Source organism: Henningerozyma blattae, chromosome 1, assembly GCF_000315915.1.
Source record: "Henningerozyma blattae CBS 6284 chromosome 1, complete genome".
Lineage (NCBI taxonomy): Eukaryota > Fungi > Ascomycota > Saccharomycetes > Saccharomycetales > Saccharomycetaceae > Henningerozyma > Henningerozyma blattae.
Genome location: NC_020185.1, coordinates 2,140,976 through 2,165,565, shown reverse-complemented (window position 1 = coordinate 2,165,565; position 24,590 = coordinate 2,140,976). Strand labels below are relative to the sequence as shown.

Here is a 24,590-nt window from a genome sequence, read left to right as displayed (position 1 = left end):
AACTAAATATGTAAAACTATATATCGTTTAACAGGCAAAAAAATATAAAACATTACAAGACAATTATAAATTTGATGTCGTTTCCTACAGATGCATACATGATAAATACGCCATCTATATTCTTTTCCATAAAAGGAAAATTTAGCGACACATCATTTAACGAGTTAATATATAATTATTCTATTTGATTTCTTCTTATTAGAATAATAATATAATTGAAGCATATTCATATCAAGTAATATAATTCTGTATTTTAATATATAATTCTGTATTTTAATATATAATCTTTAATTATATAAACTATCAATAAAAGACACAGTAATTACCTAATAATATATGAAGCTTATTATATGTTTCAATAGTTAGTTTGGTTGTTCTGTCAATATATCTCCTTTTGCCACTAACTAAATATTTTCATTGGACTTTTTTCCATTATTTTCTTGATAATTAAGCAATAACTAAGATGTAACTATTTACCCTAGTGTCAAAAGCCAGCTACGTAATATGTATGATATACAATCCATCTTAAACTAAGAGGTGTTTCACTTATTTTGCTATGATTAATAAAATATATTGATAAGTCATGTAAATTTGAATCTATGTAATATAACTGGTTATTATTTACTAGCCTCTTAAGGTTTAAAAACATCCTCGATTTTAAAAAGATAACAAATATTGTATAATTAACTCTACTAGAAGAAAACTTTTTAAGACTTGTTGTCCCTATGTATTACATAGTTTAATTAGACTTGAGTAAAGATAGGATGTTCCAATCATTTATGTCACGTGATTTATAACAGCCACGAAAATAAAAAAAGAAATGCCATCTCCTAGAATCGAACCAGGGTTTCATCGGCCACAACGATGTGTACTAACCACTATACTAAGATGGCAGGTTATTTGTTAAAAATTGTTGTAATACAAGACTAACAAGATAACGATGGTGTTTCAGAGTTCGGATGGTAGTGAGACCAGTAGTTACAGGTTGTATTACACAAGATTATTGTATCTCCCCTTGGCCCTTCTCTATATGGTATATAATAATATATTGATATATACATGCTCCTTATATACTTCTTTAGAGCTGGACAGTTCTGGGTGCATAGTTACAAGATGCGGTACACTCATTGAAACCTGGGTGTCATTCTTACTTATAGGTGTCCGAGATGAACCAGAAGTGGGTGCAGAATCAGTGGTTACAGTTGATGTTCCACGCCTGCTGAATAGTTATTTCTCAGCTGTGGTCAGCTGATCTGTCCTCTCTCGAGGCTTCTCTTGTACCGATTTCTTGTAAGTATTACGTGAAAGGTGACAGCGCTTAGACGGTTTTACAACAAATTTTGTTGTAGACATATGCTAAACAATAAAAAGTAATGTTCTCAAGTTTAGGCTTTAAGCAAACGATCACGTAATCCGATGACTACGAGTCATACAATCGTACAGTCGTGCGTTCACGCAATTATATGACTATGAGTCATAATATCATGCAATTGTGCAATTGCTTGACAAGTTAATAAACTAATATTCAGGATAAATAGTTCTATTTGAAAACGTATAAATAGGGCTACTTATCCATCAAGAATTCATAAGTTTATAGTTCGTTCATATTAATTTTATAATTATAAGAAAAACAAGTTATTATTTAAGTACAAGTGGTACTCTAGCTTTTAGTGTAAAAGTTCAATAACTCAAGAATAGTTCAGGTTTGTGTAAACCCTAAGCCCTTATAGTATTATTAGTATTGTCCCGAGACGATTACAACAAGAAATTGAAATCAGGAGAAAATACATACCACAACGTCACGGTAAATTTAAGGAAGTAATAATTAACAAAAAATAAAATTCTGAATTCAATCTTGTATATATGGCTATGAAATAATTCTTTATATATTAAGAAATATTTTTTGCCCGAATTTAATTCATGCATAAAGAGGTTTCTACCAATTTAAACCGAGGCCGCATTCCTATTCCAATATTCTTTCATCTTGATGGAGGCATTGCTAAATAGCTAAATATAATTATAATATTTTATAAGTTCAAATAAAACAACAAAAATATCGTAAACTTCGATCCTGTCCTGATTAATCTTTATACACGACAAAGTAATCATTAATATTCTATAAAAGTATATTACATATCATGATAGATGGCGAAAAAAGCATATACAATTATTCTTCAAAAAATTATAATTTCCCATTCAAATAGTCTTGATAAAGTTTCCATGTTGGTCCATGTTCTGGATCCTTGACGTAAACAAACTTCACACCTTGCTTTTCAACATCTCTATTACGCCCTTCATCGTCGAATAGACACATTTTATATTTCTTTAAATTTTCATGCCCATATAATTTTTTTACTGCATCTCTTAGATGTCCTGTTTTACTTCTTTCACCCCATTCAGATTCCACAAAAAGTTCCTTCAAAGAAATTAATTTGCCGTTATATTCTATCTTATATAATTTCAACAAATCTTTAGCAATTTCTGGTGCCCATGTTCTTGAGGCAGAAACCAACTTAACATCATTGTCCAACAAATCACAGAATATTTTTGGAATATCTCTAAATAATTTTAATACAAAGCCACGACTATCAACAACTGTTAATACTTCTCCATTAGGACTTTTAACGGCTTTAAATGGTGGACATAGATGGGTATCACAATGGCACGGCCAAACAGTGTAATCTAAATCAAAGGCTGCAACATCGGGATATTCTACCATTCTCAATTTATTTATATAGTACTTAATTATCTTCAATTGATAGCTTATTTCCAAAAAAAGTTTTTTAAAATTGTGCTTTATAAATACATTGTTTTATTACGTACGAGGCTTTTTTCGTATTATTCAGATTTGGCAAGTTCTTGAAATTTCACTCTTCGTAGTCATCGCGAATCTTCATTTTACCATTGTGTTTGACACAACTGAAATTAAAAAAAAGGGCGATAGAAGGATAATTAAAGCAGAAATAACAATATACTGTTATGCTAATAGAACTTCGTAAATTAAAAACTGATAGTTTTTTTAGATAGCTAATTTTGCCAATTCAAAATTTTAAAGCGAAGGAAGATGTATTGCTATAAAATTCGATGTATATATATAACCACAAGAACGATAAATATATTTATAAATATAGAATACGATTAATATTTTAAGATTCGTTCCATATAATACTCGTGTCCGATAAATTCCAAATGTAATAGTTTTTTAGTGTTAATACCTCCTAATAAATAAAAAGTAAGAAAGCTTCTAGTTGATTTTTTAGTTTAATTGAAAATCTCGTTCCAAAGCAGCTTCTTTAAATCTTTCGTTGTCAATGAATCCTTATAATTATCAAAAACAAAAAAACTTGGGGGTATTGGCTCCCCTTCTGGTTCATCATTTGGTTCATGATAAGTTCTTAAATATGGGTGCTCCAGTGCTTGTTCCGCAGTGATTCTATTATTTGGGTTAAATAGTAGCATCTTATGCAATAGATCTAATCCTAGTGGATTCACATTTGGAAATGTTTTTTCTAAATTTACTGCTTTGTATTTTGGCAAACTCGAAATATAATCTCTTGCTCTTTTAGACTCAATACACTCTAGATCGTCCATAGTCGGAGTTCCTAAGAATCCAAAAATTAACATTAATTGATGTCTATAATCTTTACCAGGAAAAATAGGTCTTTTAAGGAATAATTCTGCAAGTATACAGCCACACGACCAGACATCCATAGCCTTTGAATACTTGGCAGCAGTAAGCATTACTTCAGGGGCTCTATACCATCTTGTTGCTACATATTCTGTCATTGCACTAGTCTCTGGTGTTTTCCCCTCATTAGGCTCATTCCCATTATCAATTCTTGCTAAACCGAAGTCACATATTTTTAAATCACAGTTTGAATTAATTAGTAAATTTGAAGGTTTTAAATCTCTATGAATTACATTTGAACCATGCAAAGTTTTTACTGCCCTTAATGTTTGATATAAAAAATATTGAATATGATCATCAGTTAATGTTTGAGTAGATATAACACGATGCAAATCTGTTTGCATCAGCTCTTGAATAATATATACTTCATTAAAATTTTCAAAGCTCTCTGGTCTTTGAATATCAAAAATTGAGATGATATTTTCATGCTGGAAGTGCTTTAAAATTTTTATTTCTCTCAATGTACGTAAAGCAAATAATGGTTTTTCAAATGGTTCAATTTTTTTTATTGCTACTATTTCCCCAGTTGGTTTATAAACTGCAGAGCAAACAATACCATAAGCACCCTCACCTAGTAAGGATTTCAATTGAAATTCACTTGAAATATTAAAGACAATTTTTTTTCCCATTTATGATGAATTTATTTTTGAAGTATGATAAGAGTTGCAAATTTTGATCTTTAAAATTTTACAAAATAATAAATGATTTGGCACCATAAAGACTAGAAAAAAATAATAAGAATGTCAAGAGAAGAAATAATTTTTTGAAATATATTACAGGTCTTCTTGTTATTTTGCGCATTTTTATTTATATTTTTCTTTTATTATTAATGTACCAACGTACTCTAGTTTTTAATACGGCAATGTTAAATTTTACATCACCGACGCCTATTTCTAATTTCAGAAATTGTTTCATATCGAAACCCCAAAACACTTTTTACCCCATTGCTGATATTCAATAAAACCAATTATTGGAATAGATTATAATATAGGTTCAATGCTTAATTAAAGATTACTGTATTTTTTAGAAGTGCTGGTTTTAATTTTTCGCAAATGTTGTAATTACGTTTTGCAAAGCTTAAACAACTTCCTTTAGTGCAGTGTGCCATAAGTGAAACATTTCTAATGTTCCTATTACTCCCCTTTTTCTATTTTTGTCTAGAGGGCTAATATTCTTGAAAAGTTGATGGTTGTTTCTTGATAAAATCTACAAAACAATTTTACATGGTAATAACTAATGTTTTATAATTGACGGTAAATCAAGTTATCGATGCATTTCATAGTAATAATGATTACAAGCACCATAATTTACAGATCTCTCTATTTAATTTAGCGGTTACATATTTTAAGATCGCTTAAGGGACTTAAAATCTAGAATACCTGTCTTTTTCTCAGCCAAGCATTTTTTACACAAAATTCTTAAATTTCATTCCGTGTAGTTTCCCGTATTGAAATTTCCAAATTTTTCTCCTAAAGGAGCGAGCTCTCCTTTGCAATAAGCCTCAATTACAGCTGAATGCTGATATTGACTAAAATTAGACAACGATAGGTTCATTGTTACTTGAAACTATCAACTTACAAATAGATTAAAAAAAAAATAATAGAGCCATTAAGACGCTTTCTGGAATAAAAGCGTTGAGCTATGAAACCAATTAAATGGGCAACAGCCCTTATTTATGCATTTAATAGCTTTTGCATTGCCCAAGACAGTAACAAAGACTGGAAACCAATTATAACGCGAACCTCAATCGACTCTACTTTCGACATTCAAGCATTTGATGATTCAACTACTCTATTACGTCTAGAAAATGAACATATTTTAATAACAACAAATAATGGTGCCTCTTGGGAACCTATCTCTCAGATCAAAGATAAAATCATTTGGTATGATATAGATCCATATAATAAGGGCAACAGAGCCGTGGCTTTAGCAGCAGGTGGCAACAGATTCTATCTTACTGAAGATCAGGGTAGGAATTGGAAAGAAATTAAATTAAATATTCCAGAGAGGGATGATTTTACGTCTTCATGCTATTTATCAACCCACCCTACTAGGAAAGAATATTTCAAAGTTCATTGCGTTTCATGTGAACAACAAAAGGATGATTGGAAAGACATGTTCAATAAACTACTAAAAAGATCATACCATGCCGTTTCTTCTGCGGTTTCACCTTCTACAACTGTATCAAACCTTAATTCAAAGGCAAGGCGTGCAGGCAATACTGAAAATGACAAAAATAACGATAATCAGAATGATAACAAACAAAATAATGATAATGGTAATAATAAAAATAATAAGGAACAGGATGACAAAAAGTCAGGATGGAAGTACGTTCAACCAAAATGTAGAGGCCGAGAATATGTGTCAAATAATTACGGTAAAACTTTTAGGGAAATTAAACCATCAAATGACTATGAACAAGATGACGCCATTATTTTTGACAATTTGGAATGCTCTTTCGCAAAGATATCATCTAAATCTAATATTAAGCTAGATGATTCTTCACTAATTTGTACTTACGAAATTGAAAGAGAACAAGACAAAGATATTCCAGTCCTTACATCTGTTGAATTTTTTATTACAAATGATTGGGGAAGAACTTTAACGCATATCCCAGTTTTAGAAGACCTTGTGGTTACGAATTATAAAATTTTAAACAATCACATCCTTGTTGTCACTAGAGAAGATAAATACAATGAATATTCTCCAAAGAAAGTTTGGGTTTCTACAGATGGAAAGGAATTTAAAGAAGCTTATTTACCAACACAATTACGATATTCTGTAGACGGCTATATCCAAGAAGATAGTACTGGGAGAATTATTCTTCCAATTTCTAAGAATGAAGATGAGGACCTTCAAAAACATCATGGTATGGGAGAAATATTGATATCTGACTCAACTGGCTTAAAGTTTGAAAAAATTGATTGGGGTCTCGATAACAAACAAGGTTATATGAGTCTGATTATCCCAGAGCACTTGAAAGGGACCATGATGGGAACTTTTGTTTCAATTTCTACCGACAATAAAGGCCATGGTCGTAATTATAGAAAAGGTAATACAAAAATCTCAACAGATAATGGTATTAGCTGGTCGAATTTAAAAATTGTTGACCCCGAAAATAGAAGTAAATATAGTTGTAACATTGATGATGTTGATATATGCTCACTTCACTCTTTTTTTGTATTCCAAAATATGGCTGTTCCAACTGCAGGCATTTTGATGACTATTGGTATTGTCGGTGATGGTACAAACTTATCTTGGACTGACGCTCAAACGTTTGTTTCAAGAGATGGGGGATTAACTTGGAAACTAGCATTTCAATATCCAATTTTGTTCTCTTTTGGGGATATGGGTAATGTTATTGTAGCAGTACCTTTTAGAGGAGATATAGACGATGATCCAGAATCCGAAATTTACTATTCTCTTGATCAAGGTTTAACATGGGAAGAATACCAACTAGAACATCCAATATTTCCTACTGAATTAGTTACCACAACACCCGATGGCTCTGGATCAACATTTTTACTAAGTGGAATATCTATGAGTAATCCAGGAGATCTAAAAGAATTAAGTGGATCCGCAAACTTTTTGTACACCATTGACTTTTCAAGCTCCTTTAAAGGAAAATCCTGTCAAGATTCAGATATGGAAAATTTTGTACTTAACGGCAATGAATGCATTGGTGGTGCTAGATACACCTTCATTAGAAGAAAACAAGGCTCTTCGTGTTTAGTAAAGAAAGTATACGAAGACCTACACTTGTCTGAAGATCCTTGCCAGGAATGCACCGAAGATGACTATGAATGCTCTTTTGAATTTACTAAAAATGAAAATGGAGAGTGTGTTCTTGATAAAAGATTATTAGGTATATCAGATGTATGCTCCTCTCGTAAATCTTCAATTAAATTGTTTCCTATGCAACTAAGTCGTAGCTCTAAGTGTAAAAATCCTCTAAAAATTGACAAGGTTGAAGTTCAATGTAATGAGAACTCTGGCTCTGGCTTCAGTCCGGTTGAATCTGATCAAAAAATCTTAACTTCTGAATATGATTTCCAATCACAAATTATATCATATCGTTATTTCGACACTAGTTCTGATGAATCTTTCATTATTACTACAAAAGACAGAAAAGTTTACGTATCCAATGATGGTGGTCAAACTATTCAAAAGATTGATTCAGGAGATGATGAAATTGTCGAAATTGTCTTTAATCCGTACTTTGGCTCTAATGCATATTTATTTGGAAGAAGTGGGAAACTATATATGACAACCGATAGGGGTAGAACTTTTTCATCCACTCAGTTGGATACTTCTAAGCATCTTGGTTTCCCCATAGAATTCAATGCAAAGGATCAAGATACTTTTGTGTACTATGCAGGAAAAAACTGTGACTCAGTTTACAATCCAGATTGCCATGCAGTTGCATATATTACTAGAGATGGTGGGCGAACTTTTAAAGAAATGCTAGACGATGCCATTCATTGTGAATTTGTAGGCTCACTGTTTAAGCATCCTTCTGACGAAAACCTGGTATTATGCCAAGTGAAAGTCCGCGGTAAGAATGAAAGAAATTTAGTTGCTTCTAATGATTATTTTGAAAATGATAACAGAAAAGTATTTGACAGTATTATTGGATATATGTCAACTGGGGAATATATTGTCGTTGCAACCCCTTATTCAGAAGGCGAACTAAGAGCATATGTAACTATTGATGGCGAAGAATTTGCAGAAGCGCAATTTCCGCAAAATATAAATGCAGACAAACAGGAATCATTCACAATATTAGGTTCAGAAACTGGCTCGATCTTCTTACATTTAGCAACCTTCCTAGAACCTGATGCAGAATTTGGTGCGCTAACAAAATCAAATTCTAATGGTACTTCATTTGTCACTCTAGAACGTGCAGTCAACAGAAACTTCTTCGGTTTTGTAGATTTTGAAAAAGTTCAAGGGCTTGAAGGTATTATTTTAATTAATGTTGTAGATAATAAAGACCAGGTTATCAATAAAAGTCAAGAAAAAAAATTAAAATCCAAGATCACATTTAACGATGGTTCAGACTGGAGTTACTTAAATCCACCAAAAACCGATAGTGATGGTAACCGATATGATTGTTTTAAAGCTGGTATCGAAAAATGCTCTTTACATTTGCATGGTTTTACCGAACGTAGAGATAAAAGAGATACATTTGGTTCTGGATCTGCGATTGGAATGATGTTTGGTATTGGGAATGTTGGTGAGTATTTAGCTCCAAAAAACCAGGGTTCCACGTTTTTCACCACAAACGGCGGTGCTACATGGACTGAGTTAAGAAAAGGCACATATCAGTGGGAATTTGGTGACCATGGTGGCATATTGGTTTTGGTTAAAGATGGTGAGAGAACAAAAAATATTCATTATTCAATTGATTTTGGTAAAACTTGGAATGATTACCAGTTTTCTGAGCAGGAAGTCCTAGTAAAGGATATTGTGACTGTTCCTCAGGATTCTGCTATGAGATTTTTATTAGTTACAGAGCCTAAAACAAGCAGAATGGGGGCCACAAAAATCATATCTATTGATTTTAGCAGGGTATTTGAAAGACAATGTCAATTAGATTTTACTTCTAAATCTAATCCAGATTTTGCATATTTCCCAATCGAACCATTGGCAGGTGTATGCCTATTTGGCCACCAGGCTGAATATTTAAAAAAAACTAGTAGTAACTGTTATATTGGAAACTATCCCCTATCTAAATCCGTTCGGATTATTAAAAATTGTACATGTACAAGGAATGACTTTGAGTGTGACTACAACTTTTATAAAGCTAAAGATGGCACGTGTAAGCTAGTGGAAGGGCTAGATAAACAAGAAGCATCTAATATCTGTAGAAAAACCCCTGAATTAATAGAGTATTTCGAACCATCTGGATATAGAAAGATTCCGTTATCGACTTGCCAAGGCGGTCTGAAGTTAGATAAATTTTCAGATCCACTTCCATGTCCTGGAAAAATGAAAGAATTCCGTAAAAAATATTCTGTGGAAGGTAGCTTCTTCTTTATTGTTTGGTTCATCCCCTTTGTTTTCTTCTTAGCATGTGCATGGTTTTTGTACGATCGTGGTATTAGAAGAAATGGTGGATTCGCTCGTTTTGGTGAAATTAGGTTAGGAGATGATGATCTAATAGAAAATAATGAAACTGATAAAGTTGTAAACACAATTATTAGATCCATATTTTCAGGCTTATCAAAGTTTGGCTCAGGCTATAAAATCTTGAAAAGAACTGCATCAGAAAGTATATTGAGAATTAGAGAAAGAATGGCAGGGAGAAGAGCCCCTACATATTCTTCTTTATTACATGACCAATTCTTAGATGATGCTGATGATTTATTAGTTGGACATGATGAAGATGCTAATGATTTAGAGAATTTCTTAAATGATGATGGCAATTTTGATATCGATAATGATGATACAGCAGATCCTTTTGCCCATCCTTTTAGAGATGATCCCACCCCACCAGTCGATGATATCTCTACCACCGTAGATACTTCAGATGCCCCTATAAATGATGGTCCTGAGGTTAATATTTTGGATAATCATTCAGACCAAGAGTAAGATTATCAATTACAAACAATTTCTAATAGCTTCTTGATGTAAAAAAGTTTATTTAAATTTCATACTATTAACAAATTTTACAAATTTATCTTCCTATTATATATAAGTTAATGCTTTTAATACTTTAATTGAAGACTATTTTATTTTAACCTTTTACCGTTATACAATTTTTTTTTGTTAGCATTGTTAGTTTTTTACTCTTATGCGCCTTGAGTAGTTTTTTAGTTTATTTTTCCTAGCGACGACTCGGAACAAGTTTCAAAATTAACCTTAGGAAAATAGAAGGCAGATCAATCATTATATCAAATAATATTCCAGGTGAAAATTATTTTGCGATTGTAAAATATTTAAGAAACTAGCCAGAATGCGCCAGCAACCTTGTGAGAAGAACAATAAAGACTGGACTTATTTCAAGCTATTGATGTATGTTTAATAAGTTTTAAAATTACTGTCCATGCAATAATACTTTTGTAAAATAAGTGCTAATGATGATAGATTAAAATATAGAACATTATACTAACAATTGATGCAATACATTTAAAATATATAATTGCCAAGGGTTACCTTAGAACATCACACGATAAGATTTTCGATGATGAAGTTAGAATCGATACATTAACATGGAAGCAATGGATTACTAATGCGCTGAGAAGAACTCATGGTTTGTTTGGTGAAAGTATAGAATACTTTTTTCTTAATCTGGATGACAAGATCGCTTATATTAAACTCAATTATAATGATAAGGAAGTTTTCTCTTCTGCTATAACTTCTTACATCTCTAATGATGATCTTGCAGGGAAACCATTAGCAGTCTGCGTTTTGCAAATTACTGATTTCTTAAAAGATCTAAACATTAGCAAAGATGATAAATTATGGCATCAAAAAGAAATGGAAGAATTAATAGACAATATTTGTGAATAAACGCATTTTTCGTCGTACAAAATGTTATATTTTAATTCAGTCATTTTTACACCCATTGAAAAAACCCACAAGAACTATTTTTGTCTTTACTTTCACCTTGAGGTTTAGAACAAGCCCAGAACTTTTTACCTGGATTGGAGGAGGTCCTTGATGTTTTAAGTATAGCCTTCTCTTGATGATTACATAACGGGATTTCTCCAAATATATTTTTAAATGCACTTTTTTGAGCCTTTTTGGGTTCCTTTATAATATCAGAGTTTTCTTTGGTTGAATGAATGCTAGAGATATCATTTACCTTGGAGCACGTATCTTTAGTAAAAAATAAATCAATAGACTTAACAGTCTTCTTAACTTTAGTTTGTGGATATGGTTTCGAAATTTTAGCTATCGAATTTCTACTGTTCGCCATTTTACTTTTTAATTGAGAGCTGTTTTTATGAAACATTGTCAAAATATCGTGATTCTGTAGCTTATATTTATAGCGTGCTTCAAATTTAGGTATAGATATTTTTTTATTAATCACTGCGTCACATCCGCCTAAAGTTTCGATTCCAATATCAGCATATACCGGACAATGGTCTGAACCTAGTACTTTTGGTAGTATATCTGCAGCTTTAATCTGATTTTTAAGCTTAGAGCTAATAAATACATAATCAATTCTTGATCCATAGTTAATAGGGCGTGCATTTTTTAGGGTATTCCATACAGTATATATCTTTAATCTATCCCTACCTTGATAGACTCTTGTTGAATCGACAAGAATTCCAGTTCTTGCCAGCTGAGAATCTAAGGAGTCACTTAATATTTGGTTTAACATCCTTCTTTGAGGGGCATCTGGTGCCCAAATGAAGTCATGAACTTTTTCATCATAAGTTCTTTCAATTACTGAACCTTGGGAATCATTCGTGATTTCAATATTGAATTTGTCCAATATTTCAGCATGATCGATTAAATCTTTACAAACATTTAAGTCGCCCATCAAAATAACCTTTTTCCCCAAAGTGTCCAAGTTTCGTATTCTCTTAAACAAGACGCTTAAGAATTTTAATCTAAATAACTCCCCTTCTTCTGTTTGGGTTGAATTAGCTGGACAATATACAGATACCACCACAATATTGCATGCTAATTCAACCAAAACACAGCGACCTTCAGAGTCTAACTTTAAGGCCTCAGTTTCATCCTTTAAGCCCAATGAATCATATCCACCAATTCCTTGGTCTGAACAATCTCTATATCTGCAATCTAGTTTTCCATTTCTAATAGTCAGATAACCTGTGATACCTTCTTCCGCCTTTACTACTTTAATTAAGTTATAAAGAGGGTCTTCCGGAGGTGGAATTCTAATCCAGCATCCTACTCCAGCGTAACCTTTTTTAGTGATAGGAATCGATATAAATGAGTAATAGCCATCAACTTGTCCCCAACGAATTAATGAAGTTTGGTCAGTCTTTAATTCTTGAAATGTAATTATATCGGTATCAAATAATTGAAATACTTTGCTTAGGGACTGGTTGAATTTAGAAAATGGATGAAAATGAAAAAAAGTTCTGATCCCATTAACATTAAAAGTAACACATCGTATCGACTCACTATGCTTCTTCTTCGGAAGATCTACTATATCCGTACTCATCTAGTTTAATGTACTTTTAGTAGTTTCTCCCCGGCTAGTGTATATTTATTTATATGTGCTAAAGATCTCGATGCTTATTTCATACCCGATTTCATATATATTTATAATAGGGTAATTAGCTGTAATAATGCAAAAAGTAATTTGCACCAATCATTCCAGAACTAGAAAAAAATTTCAAGGATTAGAAATACTAGTCAGCAATATTATACTAGAGTATATTTATTTTCTCGAGTTATAAGCCTCTTTTTCAATATTTTACATATTATCGATAAGCTATTTTTATTTGTTACAACACCCCATTTAAACCTAAATTAATACATATTAAAATAAAGAATACTAAAACTTAAAAACAATGATATTTTTGTCATAATAGTATAAGTCAAGTAAACTGTCTACTAATTCTATTTAAATTCAAATTTTTATCAAAAAGTTACATATAAAAGGAATAATTCAATATAACGTATAATTACTCTATTAAATATACACTATTAAAAGTCCAAATCCAATTTAAAAAAAACAGCATGCAAATTCAACAAGATATGTATTACGATACACAAGCAGTGTCCAATAGGCCTATCACCGTGGTCTCTCCTTGAGACTTCTCATCTGGCGCTATTATTCACATATATGACCCTAAATCTGGCTCAAAAAAAAAGCCCATACACAATATTACATATTAATATATAATACACAAAAACGCATTATCAGCCATAGTAGTACGAATGGATATGTCCAAAGACACCGTGATGCAAAAATTTAGACATCCTTAAACTCATTAGCTTTCCCCCTATTAATATATCTCTTAATCAACAGTCTCTCCTGATATATCATTATTATTAATAATGACAAGGCCAAAAATATATTAATAAATAATTGTTGGAAATTCTTAACGTATCCAATAAACCAATAATCAAATAAGCACATAATTAAACCAATCATCGATACACTTCCAAAATTTTTGAAATTAATAACAAATGAGCCCCTGTCAGTATGTAATTCTTTGTAAAATTTACTAATAAACCAACCACAATAAGTAATTCGTAAAATCATATTAATAATATTACTTAAAATTAAACCATCAAGTGATAAATCCAAATATTGAATAAAAATATAACAATTTAGCAAAAATATACCAGAAAAGACCATCATTAAATATGATTGTTTCAATATTTGATCACCTGAAGCAACACTTTGGAAAAAGGCTTCAAAAATACCATTTATTGCTAAAAAGGGTATATAAAAACAATATATTCTGATTGTATCAAGTAGTGTAGTTGTTGACCATTTTGTTCCAATTAAAAACTGTAATAAAAAGGAAGAATTAATAGGACCGAATATAACTATAATTAATGACAAATATAAATAAAATTTTGTTAAATTTACAAGCACTTCCATGGACAAAATCAAATTTTTGTTATTACGTTTAACGGATAATAATCGAGCCAAAAATAATCTCAAAGATTCTTCAATTGGGGCAAATAACAATCTTGTCACTAAAGATCCATAATTTGATAATAATGAATAAATACCCTGTTCTTCTACAGTACATAATGAATTAATCACTAGTTTATCACCTTCTGTTAATAAATGTTTAAAGCACATCTGGAAATAAACTTTCCTAAAATGTTCCAAAATATCAGCCTGAAAATAATAAGATACTTTAGAAGTAGAATCTGAAGATGAATGAATCTTGACTAATCTCATATGGAATAGCCTTTTAGCTCTGAAGTTCTTAAAATAATCATAGTAATAACACAATAGTAAAGTAATTGAATGAGCAAACTTCCCAATAGCGAATGCCAAAATTGCAATCCCTTCTTTATTTATTTCCAAGTCTTCTTTGGGGATAGCAAAGAGTAAGTTTTTTTCAAAAGCATAAATAACAATAAAATTAGTTAAGCAGCCAGTTGTTACTGATATACTTTCAAAACAAGACCTTGTGCCATAATTTAAGAAGAATTGATTCACAATAAAGAAAGGCTCACTCAACAATTCAATTATTATGCTTGCCCAAATTAGAAAAATAGACCATGTAAAAAATGGTAATCCAACAAAATATGAGTTAACATTTCTATATTGCCATGAAATTAGCCCTATTGATAATGGAATGCCTATCCATAATGGAATGTGTGCAAAATTCACTACTGTCTGTAATACAGGAGATTTAGATAATCTATTGGAGCTTGTAAGAACATCTTTGCTATTATTGCTATGACTATGATGCTTAGTTCCAGTTGAATATGTGTTTGTTTCACTGACAGATTCTTGATTCTCTTTAATCCTAAGAGTTGATAACCTAATTGCTTCTCTACTAAAGAATAAAACTGTACCTAAGATGAATTCCAAAAATGCAGTAATCCCAAATATTCTGGGAGATAAAAACCTGACTAGTAAACTATTCAGAATGAATGTGATCATTTTAGTGAAAATTTGAGTCATCATTAGGAAAGTTGCCCCTTTAGTAGATTTTGCTAGAATCTGCTCACCAGACGAAGGTATCGACCCAATATTTGAAGTTTTTTTTTCCATTGCTGATTGCTGGTCTTCAGTTTATTAATATAGTCCCTAATGATTCTAAATTTCTTTCACTTCAATTTTTATCAATACTCAAACCTTTTAAGAAGGCTATAAAACTGGGAGTATGGCCAAGTAGCTAGTAGTCTAGATTAATTTCCTCTGATGTGGAACTAATATATTAATTAAATATTTTTCCTTGGATAGCAACCAAATGCTTAATTCTTTTGAAAAGAGAAACTTTTCGTAACTGTTTTTCCCGTCATTATCCTTTGTAGAAATACTTGCAATTAGCGTGTTTCTCGTTTTTAGGAAATAGAGGCATACTGAATTCGAAATTACAAGTTTAAAGGGTACTTCGATATAAGATATTAATTTTTAGGTCCTTTACTATATAGTATTATATTTAGTCATGTATTTTATTTAGATATTATTAACCATAAATAAGATGACACAACTTATTACTAGTAAACGAATGTAATTGACATTACCTAAGAAAATATTAGAAAACAAGTAATTTACCAAGATTAATTTAAATAAGGGAGCAACATGAATTTCTCGAGGTAATATTTATTTATTCACTTCCTCTACTGGTAGTTATTAAACAAAGCATGTATATGCATATTTATATCTTTATGTATTTTTCGTGTTGCGTAATCATTCACAGGTTCGGTTCCCTTAAGATGCAAATTCTTTGTAATTGCGCAATTCCACGAAATCCAAGACCGCCACCTAGAGCTAATTGATTAAGATAATTTTGAGATAAAAGCTAATCAAAGATGATAGAAAAAATTCTTTCAAAAAGACAATAGGATAAGTTTAATTCATCTCCTGATTAGATATAAGAAAACACTGAAAAATTTTCTGGAATTTATGGTATTGTCTGCATATCTATAGTCATTGAAAATTCACTAAGTTTACTAAAGTACCCTTAAACTTTTTTATCCTAGTTTGAATATTTTAAATAAAATAAGCTTCAAAATACAATAATGTTCAAAACTTCGAATCTTCAAAAATTACAAAGATATAAGTCGCTCATTAAATATTCGAGAACTACAAGGCCTGCTGTCTCCTATGTGCCATTATGCTCACTAAACCCGAGCATACCGCTTCATATCGGTAAGATAAGGTCTGCTAGTACTGCAGCTACAAGTTGTAATTATCAAACTTTAAAAGAAGAATATCCCATTTACAACAACTATCAAGACGATAAACACTGGTTTTCTTATCAGAGGCAACAGAATGATTCTGATCTACAAAATAAATTAAAACATTTAGAAAAACTATGGCTAAACAATTTAATTAATACAAGTAAGAATACAGCTAAACTTGGTATTAATGATCGTAATATTTTGACTGAACAAAAATATGATAATTCAAAAGATAACCAGAATAAAGAGAATATAGAGAAGAATTCTGATGAGGATAAGAATAATGAGATTGAAAAAAATATCAACGATAATGTCCCAGAAAAGAACAAAACAAATAACAATAACGAATCTACCTCAGAGGGTAATTCGAAATCGAGTAGCAATTCAGGCAATCATAACAATGGTTCTTCGAGTGATAACGGTTCACCATATGATAATAATTCTAACAGTCCAGTCTTTAATAATAACCCAAAGCTGTATCCACAAATGCTTGCTCTACCAATTTCAAGGAGGCCCCTTTTCCCAGGTTTCTATAAAGCAGTTGTAATTACGGATGAAAGAGTAATGAATGTCATTAAAGAAATGCTGAAACGTCAACAGCCTTATATCGGAGCTTTCATGCTAAAAGACTCAGAATTGGATGTTGATGTTATTAAAAATATTGAAGATGTTTATGAAACCGGGGTATTTGCACAAGTTACGAGTGCATTCCCAAGTAAAGATGAAAAAACTGGTAAAGAAACATTAACTGCTCTACTATATCCACATAGAAGAATTAAAATCAGTGAATTAATACCTCCAAAAGAAGAACCCGAAAAGTCTACAGAGGTGGTGAGTACAACTTCTAATGACCCATTGGCTGATCTTTTGCCAATTGAAATGCAACCACTCAATAATTCCTTGCATAATATTTCCACAGCTGCAAACTTAAATAAAGATACAAATAAGACCAATATGAATAATGACCTAGAGGTAGCTACGAAACAAGATTTTCTTCATTTTGTTGAACAGCAAGAACTGGTTGATGAAGACAATGAAAATGTCTCTCAACAAAAAGATGGAGCAAGCACTTCATCTCAAGAAGGCCCTACAGACTTTTTAAATAACTATAACGTATCAATTGTCAATGTGGTTAATTTAGAGGATGAGCCATTCGATAGGAAATCTCCTGTGATTAATGCACTAACATCTGAAATATTAAAAGTATTTAAAGAAATCTCTCAACTTAACACAATGTTTCGTGAACAAATTGCAACATTCTCTGCTTCAATTCAATCTGCGACAACAAATATTTTTGAAGAACCTGCTAGGTTAGCAGATTTTGCTGCTGCTGTATCTGCTGGTGAAGAAATTGAGTTACAGGAAGTTTTAGAATCCCTTAATATCGAGCAACGTCTTGAAAGATCACTTTTGGTATTAAAAAGGGAATTAATGAACGCAGAATTACAAAACAAAATTTCGAAAGATGTTGAAACTAAAATTCAAAAAAGACAAAGAGAATACTATTTAATGGAACAGTTAAAAGGAATCAAGAGGGAATTAGGTATTGATGATGGTCGTGATAAACTAATCGATTCATTCAAAAAAAGAGTTGAGAAACTCGTTTTACCAGAGCAAGTTCAAAAGATTTTTGATGAAGAGTTAACAAAACTCTCAACCTTAGAAACATCTATGTCTGAATTTGGTGTAATAAGAAACTATTTAGATTGGATTACTTCACTACCATGGGGTATCAACTCTGTTGAACAATATTCCATTTCCAAAGCTAGAAAAATCTTAGACGAAGACCATTATGGTCTAAAAGATGTTAAAGATCGTATCCTTGAATTCATTGCCGTGGGGAAGTTACTTGGAAAAGTGGATGGTAAAATTCTTTGTTTTGTTGGCCCACCGGGTGTTGGTAAAACTTCTATCGGTAAATCCATCGCTCGCTCCTTAAGTAGAGAGTTCTATAGATTTTCAGTAGGTGGTCTTACTGATGTTGCTGAAATCAAAGGACATAGAAGAACATATATCGGTGCTTTGCCTGGTAGAATAATTCAAGCTATGAAAAAATGCCAGACACAGAATCCATTAATTTTAATTGATGAAATTGACAAGATAGGACATGCTGGAATTCATGGTGATCCATCTGCTGCACTATTAGAAGTATTAGATCCTGAACAAAACAATAGTTTCTTAGATAATTATTTAGATATTCCAATGGATTTATCTAAGGTATTATTTGTTTGCACAGCAAATACATTGGATACAATTCCAAGGCCATTACTTGATCGTATGGAAGTTATTGAGTTGACTGGGTATGTTGCAGAAGAAAAAGTTAAAATTGTACAGCAATATTTATCACCAAATTCTAAAAAGTCAGCTGGTTTAGAAAAATCCAATGTAAATATAACAGAGGATGCAATTATTTCACTTTTGAAACATTATTGTAGGGAAAGTGGTGTAAGAAATTTGAAGAAACATATTGACAAGATTTATCGTAAAGCCTCTTTAAATGTTGTTAAACAATTGAGCATTGAGGACGAGGATAGTTTAAAATCTGAAGAGAATAAAGACAAAGAAGTATCAACTAAACTGGAAGAAAAAGAACTTAATGAAAACAAAACCGGAGAATTAAAGAGGGAAAAATCAAAAGCAAAAGAAGTTCAACCCATGAAAATTCCTGATACTATTAAATTAGAAATCAATTCTGAAAATTTAAAAGATTATGTTGGCCCTGTGGTTTATACCACAGATAGATTGTATGAAACTACGCCACCTGGTGTTGTTATGGGTTTAGCGTGGACAAATATGGGAGGTTGCTCGCTATATGTTGAATCTGTTTTGGAACAGCCATTAAAGACTTCCCATAGTCCACATTTGCAAAGAACAGGTAATTTGGGTGATGTAATGAAAGAGTCATCTACTTTAGCATATTCTTTTGCTAAGATGTATGTGGCTAAAAAGTTCCCAGAGAATAGATTCTTTGAGAAGGCTGCAATTCATTTACATTGCCCAGAAGGTGCTATCCCAAAAGATGGGCCATCAGCAGGTGTTACTATGGCATCCTCTTTCCTATCTCTAGCTTTAGATTATTCAATCAGTCCAACAGTCGCGATGACGGGTGAACTGACGCTAACAGGTAAAGTATTGCGTATTGGCGGTTTGAGAGAGAAAACAGTAGCAGCAAAAAGATCTGGTGCAAAAACTATTATTTTCCCAAAGGATAATTTGAGTGACTGGAGTGAACTTCCTGATAATGTAAGAGAAGGGTTAGAACCTGTACCCGCTGACTGGTATGATGACATTTTTGACAAGATTTTTGAAAATATTTCTATAGAACAAGGCAATACAACATGGAAGAAAGACTTCGAAGAAATTGAAAAGGAAAAGTTGATAGAGAATTCTAAGGAGAAAAGCAACTAACTTAATTTTCAGTTCATAGAAAAAGAGTTTTAGTTTAAATCGATGTAAATAATCTATAATAATTGTAATATAAACTGTTATTTTTTAAAAATAATGTGTTATACTAGTTATGTAAGATTAGGGGACTTGAATTCTGTTCTGTCATTATTTAATTTTAAAATCTAAAAAATTAAATGTTAGAAAAGGTTTAAATGATGCTTAGATAGAGATGGTAACGGCTTAAAAGCTAAAAAAACAACGCATAAATTCATATAGCAGGCATTATAATAGGATAATAAATTTTGCTAATTAAATAGATTAGGCTATCATTCTTCTTTTGCAAAAAAGTTTTTAATATCTTCACCCTTTACTACTTCATTATTATCAGCAAATCTTTGAAAAAAACCACCCAATCTATCTTTTAATGTATGATATGCAACAATAGCACTAAGAGCCTTCTGTCTATCTACTGATTCGTTTAATAATCCCATAGCCAAATCATGTATGCTTGATTTGGGTTCTTCCTCGTCAATGGGCTCATATACTGGAGTATCCTCAATAAGATGTGGAATAGTATGCTGTAAAAAGGATAATAATTTCTCATCATCATTATTTTTTAGTAAAGATTCTTTTATTTTATTGAATCCATCAGAGTAATTTTCTTTTAGAAACAAAGAGTACTCGGATGCTTTAGATACATCTGTCTTTCTTTTTTGTCCAGTTGCATCTTCATTTTTTCTACTTGTAGTTGTATTATTAATCTTAAATAGTTTCTTCGCAAAGATAGTCTCTGAAAGCTCATGTGACAATAGTTTTTCAAAATAGTAATCGTATTTATTTGTACATTTGGTGCAGATAAAAGCGTTGAATGAATCCAGCTTAGGAAAACCGTCAATCACTTTCTCTATAATATTATCAGTCTCGACATCTTCTTCTTTCGGCATAGAACGCTCTATAGAGGCTGAAACTTCATCTTTTCCCAGTATACAGTAATCATGATACCAATCTTCATTACAGTTTAAGCCTGCTACACATTGTAGCATCACGGCATCTGAATTGGGGTTATACTCCTTAGAACAGCCACAAAATAAACCTTGAAAATTGTGACCATATGTATTCTGACTACCTGGAATATCCAGAACAGTATTTTTCCGTAATTGGCAATAATATTTGGTGGATATTTTGCTATCTTGGCCTTTTTCAGCCTCTTTGCTATCTCTTTCAGTACCACAATCACAACTATAATTTCTCTTCGTGAATAGTTCTACTATATCACAAGTAGTGTGGCAAATAATAGCACATGAATAGCACAAAGCAATGTTACCATGATCTCTGCAAGCATACAGCTGTTGCCTTATTGGTCCTAGTTCATATGTGCATTTTGTAGGATTCCAGGGCATAAGTGCCCTAGCCTCTTCCTCCAATTCCTTTTGATATTCAATAAATTCTGGAGCCGTTAAATCAGCTTCCTCTAAGTTACCCATAATTAATTAATGTTATAATGTTAAATAATGCTAACGATAAATGGTATTTGTTATTACTACTACGGGGTTATTAATACGTTTGATATAACTAATATAAGGCTCATTAGCATTTTTGATCGATAGATTCATACACTCCGAAAAAAAAGCGCGACGCCTAAAATATTAAACCCGTCTAATGAAAATAGCTTATATGCCATGAAGGAATTTTCATATTTATTTTACACATTTAAAACTTATTAAGATAAAAATTCGATCCAGGTAAGATTTTTATAGTTCCTTGTCGAAAACATTTAGTGTACCCTATATTATAATATTAATATACATATATTCCTCAAGAAATAATATACTGTTGTAACAATAGCACTGTTTTATGTAATACTAACTCTTTAGGTAGCTGGCTCATCTGCAGCAGAATCAGTAGTTATTGGGGTTTCTGAAGCTTCTGGTTTGGTAGATTCCTGTTTCTTTTGAACCTTAGAGTTATCTTTAGAAGATGTTTCAATGCCGTACACTCTATATAATAATTCATGACCATCTTCCTTAGAAACCATTAAGTTGACACATTTAGTTCCATTCCAGATTGGTAAAAACAATGATTCTTTATCAGAATCTTCACGCTTAACTTCAACAAAAGCACAACCGGCACTTAGCTTTTTCATCTTAGTAATGTATTCTAAGTCACCGCTAGTTTTTTCAAGTAGTTCAAAGCTTGGGAAAGATTCTGTTAATAATACTTTCAATAACTCCAGAGAACCTTCAACAATTCTTTCTGATTTCATGTGGTGTTTCATTATTGGTAAAGCTTCACTTTGGATTCTCCAAGAACATTCAATATCACTTCTTTGAGCGACAAATAGCCTAACACCAGAATATACAATCTTTAATCTATCTTCATTTGCTTTGATAATTTCCTTTAGAGCTGGGGCAACAGTATAAACAACTCTAGTAGGCTCCCCAGTAGCATTACGAACTAAGCAGGCTTCTTTATCAAATTTATCATCAATACCATAGAAAGACCAAACATTTTGTAGGGCTTTGTGATGTGGATCGATGAAAACGAATGGTTCTTCATTAGCATCACGAGGTAATTTTTCTTTTTTTGGTTCAACGGATGTTGGCTTTGGTGCTGGAGTAGCATCTGAGTTAGATTCAGAGGAACTGGACGCTATTTTAGCTTTTTTAGGCTGAGGTTCGCCAGATTCAAGATTTTCTTCAACCTTCTCTATAACTGTAATGAAAAACCCACCAGTATTTTGTTGATGTGGATACACTCTCATACAATTTTGTAAGTTGAAAGCAGTAACTTCTTCATCAGTTGGTGGGAACCAACTTTCAAGAGTGCCTTCATCGCCTTTATTCTTAGATTCCATGTTTCTATCAAAAACAGGCCATTGGGTGACACCATTAGATCTTATCAAGCCTGGTAATTTGTCATCACAATTGATAATTTTAATCTTAGAACCCCAAGTTCTTAAAGCCCTTGCAACAACAGCTTCATTTTCAATTGGGTTTAAGGAACAAGTAGAATATACTAATCTACCACCAGTCTTTAACAGGTGTAAACCTCTATTTAAAATATTGTATTGAATGGTATGTAGGCCTAAACCGGCTTGTGTATTCCAATCTTTCCAAACATTGACATTTTTTCTCATGGTACCATCACCTGAGCATGGAACATCACATAAAATTCTATCAAACTTTAATGCATCTTTTGCCTTATTATCTCCTACTGATAATTTAATACGAGGGAAGAATTGAGCATCGTGGTTAACAACCATCATATTAGCACTATTCAATCTTTTCAATTGATGAACCAACATATGAGATCTCCTGTAATCTGAATCATTAGCAACAACGAACCCAGTTGGCTCAGCATTTTCCATATGTAAAGCTTCGATCATTTGGGCAGTTTTAGAACCTGGAGCAGCACACATATCAAGAACAGTATGATGTGGTTTAACTTCAAGAACTAAAGGCGGAATCATGGATACTGCTTCTTGCCTTGAAATATTACCAACAGCATTTTCAACGACTAGAAATCTTTGCATTTTGGCGAACTGTTCTTGTTTTCTAATCACAGTTTTTGGAACATCTAATTGCCAAGCAAAGTGATTTGGATACCATGGCAATTGGATTGGATTTTTAATCTTTTCACCTTCGTAAACAACATCAGTTAAGTTTGGTAAATGATTTTTTTCAAATAGGCTTAAGACTTCCTGGGCATGTTTTCTTGAACCAGTCACTCTAAAAGTTAGAGGTAAAGGAGTTTGACAAGATTTCTTAAATTCATCCCATTGATCTTCGGGGAATAAAGCTAATTTCTTATAATAAGTTTCCCATTTAGCATTTTCTCTTACTAATTCAGACCAATTGTTTTGAGATCTTGAATCATCACGAGTGCCGAAGATTTTCTTCTTTCCACCATTATTATTTCTTCTTCTACCCATTTCTTTTAAATTGTCTCTTTTATGGAATATGGTTTGGAAAATAATTTGAGATAAAATAATAACTGTCCTAAAAAGATTATCTTATACTATTAGTGTCGAATTATATTGTGATAATGAATTAAAAAAAAAAAGACACATACAAAAATTTCTAAGGTCATCGGAAAATTTTTCGGTCCGAAAGCACGATCACGTGAAAATATTATTTATTAAAAGAATCCAAGTGAAACACAATTATATATCAACTGATTCATCTTTGATATCAGTACCTTTTGAAATTGTTCTAGATGGGCCTGTACGGATTTTCGTTTCAAGATTAACGCCATTATTATCTGTATCTTTCTCTTCTTCCTCAGATTCTACCTGTTTCTCGATAATTGATGAAGCTTCTGTAGTCAAATAATCTTCTACCCATTGTTCAACAAGTAAGCCTAGTGTTATCAAAGCAGTTTCGTCCATTCTGTTTGATAACTCCGGATATTTTAATAAACATAACTGAGATGCATAATAATGTAATACTTTCAAATCAACTTGTGGAATTAAGGAACCTCTGTAAATATTTTCTGTTGCATCTATTGAAGCGATTTCATCCAATTCCTCTCTACTTTTGTAAGGGATAGGAATTTCATGATTCAATTTGAATGCTAATATTTCGTCCGCACTTGCTGGAAGATCTTTTTTTGAATGATGTTTGTGTTTAATGTTCCCACTGCAAGCATCATATATTGTGTCCTCTGCCATTTTTGGTTAAGTATCCCTTTATATATATATATATAT

General features: G+C 31.9%; 10 protein-coding genes and 1 non-coding gene across 11 annotated transcripts; 3 read left to right on the top strand and 8 right to left on the bottom strand.

Moving 5' to 3' along the window:
* Positions 1 to 821: 821 nt before the first annotated feature.
* Positions 822 to 893, bottom strand: TBLA0Atrna6H. Its single transcript has one exon. It is a non-coding gene; the product is annotated as a tRNA-His (tRNA).
* Positions 894 to 2,182: 1,289 nt separating this feature from the next.
* TBLA0A08820 (Mg-dependent acid phosphatase) lies at positions 2,183 to 2,719 on the bottom strand (the record flags this gene model as incomplete). The annotated part of the gene is made up of 1 exon (XM_004178142.1): positions 2,183 to 2,719. The coding sequence occupies one exon, from the start codon at positions 2,717 to 2,719 to the stop codon at positions 2,183 to 2,185; it is 537 nt and encodes a 178-aa protein (XP_004178190.1).
* Positions 2,720 to 3,261: 542 nt separating this feature from the next.
* On the bottom strand, positions 3,262 to 4,317 carry FUS3 (mitogen-activated serine/threonine-protein kinase FUS3; the record flags this gene model as incomplete). The annotated part of the gene is made up of 1 exon (XM_004178141.1): positions 3,262 to 4,317. The coding sequence occupies one exon, from the start codon at positions 4,315 to 4,317 to the stop codon at positions 3,262 to 3,264; it is 1,056 nt and encodes a 351-aa protein (XP_004178189.1).
* Positions 4,318 to 5,329: 1,012 nt separating this feature from the next.
* Positions 5,330 to 10,282, top strand: PEP1 (type I sorting receptor; the record flags this gene model as incomplete). Its single annotated transcript, XM_004178140.1, has 1 exon — positions 5,330 to 10,282. One exon carries the CDS (start codon positions 5,330 to 5,332, stop codon positions 10,280 to 10,282), a length of 4,953 nt encoding a protein of 1,650 aa, XP_004178188.1.
* Positions 10,283 to 10,646: 364 nt separating this feature from the next.
* Positions 10,647 to 11,203, top strand: POP8 (ribonuclease P; the record flags this gene model as incomplete). The annotated part of the gene is made up of 2 exons (XM_004178139.1): positions 10,647 to 10,705; positions 10,852 to 11,203. The coding sequence occupies 2 exons, from the start codon at positions 10,647 to 10,649 to the stop codon at positions 11,201 to 11,203; spliced, it is 411 nt and encodes a 136-aa protein (XP_004178187.1).
* A 46-nt stretch (positions 11,204 to 11,249) lies between these two features.
* On the bottom strand, positions 11,250 to 12,833 carry APN2 (DNA-(apurinic or apyrimidinic site) lyase APN2; the record flags this gene model as incomplete). The annotated part of the gene is made up of 1 exon (XM_004178138.1): positions 11,250 to 12,833. One exon carries the CDS (start codon positions 12,831 to 12,833, stop codon positions 11,250 to 11,252), a length of 1,584 nt encoding a protein of 527 aa, XP_004178186.1.
* Positions 12,834 to 13,589: 756 nt separating this feature from the next.
* RFT1 (glycolipid translocation protein) lies at positions 13,590 to 15,362 on the bottom strand (the record flags this gene model as incomplete). Its single annotated transcript, XM_004178137.1, has 1 exon — positions 13,590 to 15,362. The coding sequence occupies one exon, from the start codon at positions 15,360 to 15,362 to the stop codon at positions 13,590 to 13,592; it is 1,773 nt and encodes a 590-aa protein (XP_004178185.1).
* Positions 15,363 to 16,336: 974 nt separating this feature from the next.
* Positions 16,337 to 19,906, top strand: PIM1 (ATP-dependent Lon protease PIM1; the record flags this gene model as incomplete). The annotated part of the gene is made up of 1 exon (XM_004178136.1): positions 16,337 to 19,906. One exon carries the CDS (start codon positions 16,337 to 16,339, stop codon positions 19,904 to 19,906), a length of 3,570 nt encoding a protein of 1,189 aa, XP_004178184.1.
* A 305-nt stretch (positions 19,907 to 20,211) lies between these two features.
* Positions 20,212 to 21,369, bottom strand: TBLA0A08750 (uncharacterized protein; the record flags this gene model as incomplete). The annotated part of the gene is made up of 1 exon (XM_004178135.1): positions 20,212 to 21,369. One exon carries the CDS (start codon positions 21,367 to 21,369, stop codon positions 20,212 to 20,214), a length of 1,158 nt encoding a protein of 385 aa, XP_004178183.1.
* Positions 21,370 to 21,755: 386 nt separating this feature from the next.
* Positions 21,756 to 23,816, bottom strand: NCL1 (tRNA (cytosine-C5-)-methyltransferase; the record flags this gene model as incomplete). The annotated part of the gene is made up of 1 exon (XM_004178134.1): positions 21,756 to 23,816. One exon carries the CDS (start codon positions 23,814 to 23,816, stop codon positions 21,756 to 21,758), a length of 2,061 nt encoding a protein of 686 aa, XP_004178182.1.
* A 231-nt stretch (positions 23,817 to 24,047) lies between these two features.
* RRN10 (Rrn10p) lies at positions 24,048 to 24,554 on the bottom strand (the record flags this gene model as incomplete). Its single annotated transcript, XM_004178133.1, has 1 exon — positions 24,048 to 24,554. One exon carries the CDS (start codon positions 24,552 to 24,554, stop codon positions 24,048 to 24,050), a length of 507 nt encoding a protein of 168 aa, XP_004178181.1.
* Positions 24,555 to 24,590: the final 36 nt, after the last annotated feature.